Source organism: Manihot esculenta, chromosome 5, assembly GCF_001659605.2.
Source record: "Manihot esculenta cultivar AM560-2 chromosome 5, M.esculenta_v8, whole genome shotgun sequence".
NCBI classification, from domain to species: Eukaryota; Viridiplantae; Streptophyta; class Magnoliopsida; order Malpighiales; family Euphorbiaceae; genus Manihot; species Manihot esculenta.
This window is the reverse complement of record NC_035165.2, coordinates 21,274,924-21,278,263: the sequence shown is the minus strand read 5'-3', so window position 1 is coordinate 21,278,263 and position 3,340 is coordinate 21,274,924. Positions and strand designations below refer to the sequence as shown.

Genomic DNA, 3,340 nt, shown 5'->3' with positions numbered 1-3,340 from the left:
AAGAAAAGACTCAAGAGGGCAAATAAAATCAATAATTTCTATCTTCCCTCCACTATATTTTTCACCTTTTCTCTCTCTCCCTTGCCTTTCCAAGTTTGAAATTTCACACATGGGTACTACACTTCACTTCATAACTATAATTTTCACCTCAGCTGGTGTTGTTTTCAGCTAACAATTTCACCATTTCAGACTAGCACATGAAGTCAAAGGATATAAGACAAAAGTTACACTCTTAATTCTCACGTTCCATGAATGATATGCTTAATTTATTATTATCTTCTCTTGCAACAATATATGGTGCCATCTCTTGCAAGGAAGTCAAAAGTGTTGCTTCTGCTATTTGAATCCTGGATGCCCCTTGAGTAGACACAAGGCTCAAGAGTTGCTTCTATCCCACTCTTTGCCCATCCTTCACATAATTAGTACTAATTTGTTTGGATTTTAATTTGAATTTTTTACGCCTCATGTCATTTAGATATTAAATAGAGCTAATATCTTGATTGCAATTTTTTTTAGATTAGGATGTCGTTCTGACCAATTTTTTATTTACTTTTATATATTCTAGGTACAATAAGTACAATATGCATTCTGATAGAGGTTGGATGTATGCAAGACTAAAAGATGGTCTACTAAATCCTTTATTCCTTGAAGGATTAAATGAATTCATAGCAGCTGCCAAACAGTTTCCAGACTGTTTGAATGGAGAATTAATTAGGTGTCCATGTAATCGATTTAAGTGCCAAAATCGAAGTTTTGAAGATGAGAGTACAGTTAGGTTTCATCTCATGAAATATGGGTTTGTTAGAGACTATTATGTATGGTATTTGCATGGCGAAATTCAAAACTACAATGTGGTCCATGGGAGAAGTAATGATTCGACTGACAACACTTACAATGTGGAATATCAACATGGTGAATTCTCTAATGCTTATGAACAACTAGTTGTAGATGCAGCAGGACCTAGTTTCTCCCCATCAATTAGTAATGAGCCTCCAAATCAATCTACTCAGAGATTGTATGACATGTTGGCTGCTGTTAATCAGGAATTGTGGCCAGGTTGTGAAAATCATTCACAATTGTCAGCTATGGCAAAGATATTGAATATCAAATCTGAACATCATTTGTCTGAACGTTGCTTTGACAATATTTGCCAATTCATCAAAAAAATTTTACCTACCGATAATTTGTTTACTGATAATTTCTACTCTACAAAGAAATTACTTGAAGGCTTGGGATTACCAATTCAGAAGATTCATAGTTGCTTAAATGGTTATATGATTTATTGGGGTGAGGATAATGAATTGCTCAGGTGCAAGGTGTGTGATCATCCGAGGTATAAACGATTGCGAGATAGTCAGAGCTCTAGTAAAACCCAAGTTGCTTATAGTAAAATGTATTACATGCCAATCACACCTAGACTACAAAGGTTGTACGCATCTAATGCTACAGCCAAGGATATGACTTGGCACGCCAATCATGGGACTGATGATGATTTAATGCATCATCCATCTGACTCGCATGCATGGAAGGTTTTTGATAACAATTGGCCTCATTTCAGTGCTGAGAAACATAATGTCCGTCTAGGACTGTGCACCGATGGTTTTCAACCCTTTGGACAATCTGGTCAGCAATATTCATCATGGCCTGTCATAATGACACCGTACAACTTACCTCCATGGTTATGCATGAAAGGTGAGTATATGTTTCTCACTATACTTGTCCCAAGGCCTAGAAATCCAAAAGATAAGTTGGATGTGTATTTACAACCCCTAGTAACTGAGCTGAAAGATTTATGGGATAATGGAGTTGAAACATATGATGCATTCAATAAAGAAAATTTCAACTTGCGAGCTTCTTTACTGTGGACTATAAGTGATTTTCCTGCTTATGCTATGCTATCTGGATGGAGCACTACAGGACGGACCGCTTGTCCTTATTGCATGGAAGATAGTGATGCGTTCACATTGACAAGAGGAGGTAAGCAATCATAGTTTGATAATCATCGTAAATTTTTACCTCCTAGCCATTCTTTTAGAAGAAACAAAACAGCTTTTAGGAATAATGTATCTATTACTAAGAAAGCTAAACCACCAATTTCTGGTGAAGAAGTACTGAAATAGATTGACGAATTGGGGTTTAAGAGAGTTATAGATGAAGATGCATTTGAAATAAATTCCCGTCTATCAAAGCAATGCGGTTGGAGAAAAAGAAGTATCTTCTGGGATTTACCGTATTGGAAAAGTAATTTGATTCGGCACAACTTTGATGTAATGCACATTGAGAAAAATTTCTTTGAAAATATAATCAACACTGTAATGAGTGTTGAGGGAAAGACAAAGGATAATGCTAAGTCAAGGGCAGACCTAAATGTGATATGCAATCGGCCAGAATTGGAAATGGATCAAGTCACTGGGAGATATCCAAAAGCTTGTTATACTCTAGATAAGCAAAGTAAGCAAGTGTTATGTGATTGGCTGAAAAATCTAAAGTTTCCCGATGGATATGTTTCTAATATGGGGCGATGTATTGATATGAAGAAGCTGAAGATGTTTGGGATGAAGAGTCATAATTGTCATGTCTTCATGCAGCGGATTATGCCAATTGCATTTCGTGAGTTGCTTCCGTCAAATGTGTGGCAGCCCTTAACAGAGTTGAGTAATTTTTTTAAGGAGTTAACATCTACCACTATAAGTGAGAGTGATATGTTGCGGTTGCATGGTGAAATTCCTTTAATCATATGCAAGCTTGAGCGTGTTTTCCCTCCAAGCTTCTTTGATTGTATGGAACACCTCCCTGTCCATCTAGCATATGAAGCATGGCTGGCAGGTCCAGTGCAATATCGATGGATGTATCCTTTTGAACGGTAAGTTATTTTAACTTCTCTTTAATTAAGTTATTTAATAATGTTTACTAATGTCGGTCATATATTTTATAGATATCTGCGACGGCTTAAGAATAATGTCAGAAATAAAGCTAGAGTCGAAGGACCAATATGTAATGCGTACCTAGTAGAAGAAGCAACTTCATTTTGTGCACATTACTTTGAATCGCATGTCCAAACTAGACATCGAAAAGTGCCAAGGAATGTTGATATTTCAGAAAGTACTGAAAATTATGAAGGCAATCTATCAATCTTCATGCAGTCCGGTCGACCAATAGGAAAAGGGACAACCAGATATCTTATAGAGGATGAGTATAAAGCAGCACAAGTGTACATATTATTAAATTGTCCAGAAGTGAAACCCTATATTGAGTAAGTTATCATAAATAAGTGATTTAAATATTATGTTCAAGTAATTACCTTTTCTAATGGAGTTGAGGTTTTTCCAGCATTTACATT

The 3,340-nt window shown here is 36.1% G+C and overlaps 1 protein-coding gene across 1 annotated transcript; it reads left to right on the top strand.

The window, feature by feature from the left end:
* Positions 1–581: 581 nt before the first annotated feature.
* On the top strand, positions 582–2,614 carry LOC110615376. Its single transcript, XM_021757219.1, has 3 exons — positions 582–1,977; positions 2,152–2,451; positions 2,589–2,614. Exons 1-3 carry the CDS (start codon positions 582–584, stop codon positions 2,612–2,614), a joined length of 1,722 nt encoding a protein of 573 aa, XP_021612911.1.
* The last annotated feature ends 726 nt before the right edge of the window (positions 2,615–3,340 follow it).

Bases quoted from the DNA above. Each gene is read 5' to 3' on its own strand.
- LOC110615376 (XM_021757219.1), top strand. From the start codon at position 582: ATGCATTCTGATAGAGGTTGGATGTATGCAAGACTAAAAGATGGTCTA. The intron at 1,978-2,151 runs GTAAGCAATCAT...AGAGAGTTATAG, and splicing joins GTTCACATTGACAAGAGGAG to ATGAAGATGCATTTGAAATA. The intron at 2,452-2,588 runs GTAAGCAAGTGT...GTCTTCATGCAG, and splicing joins TTATACTCTAGATAAGCAAA to CGGATTATGCCAATTGCATT.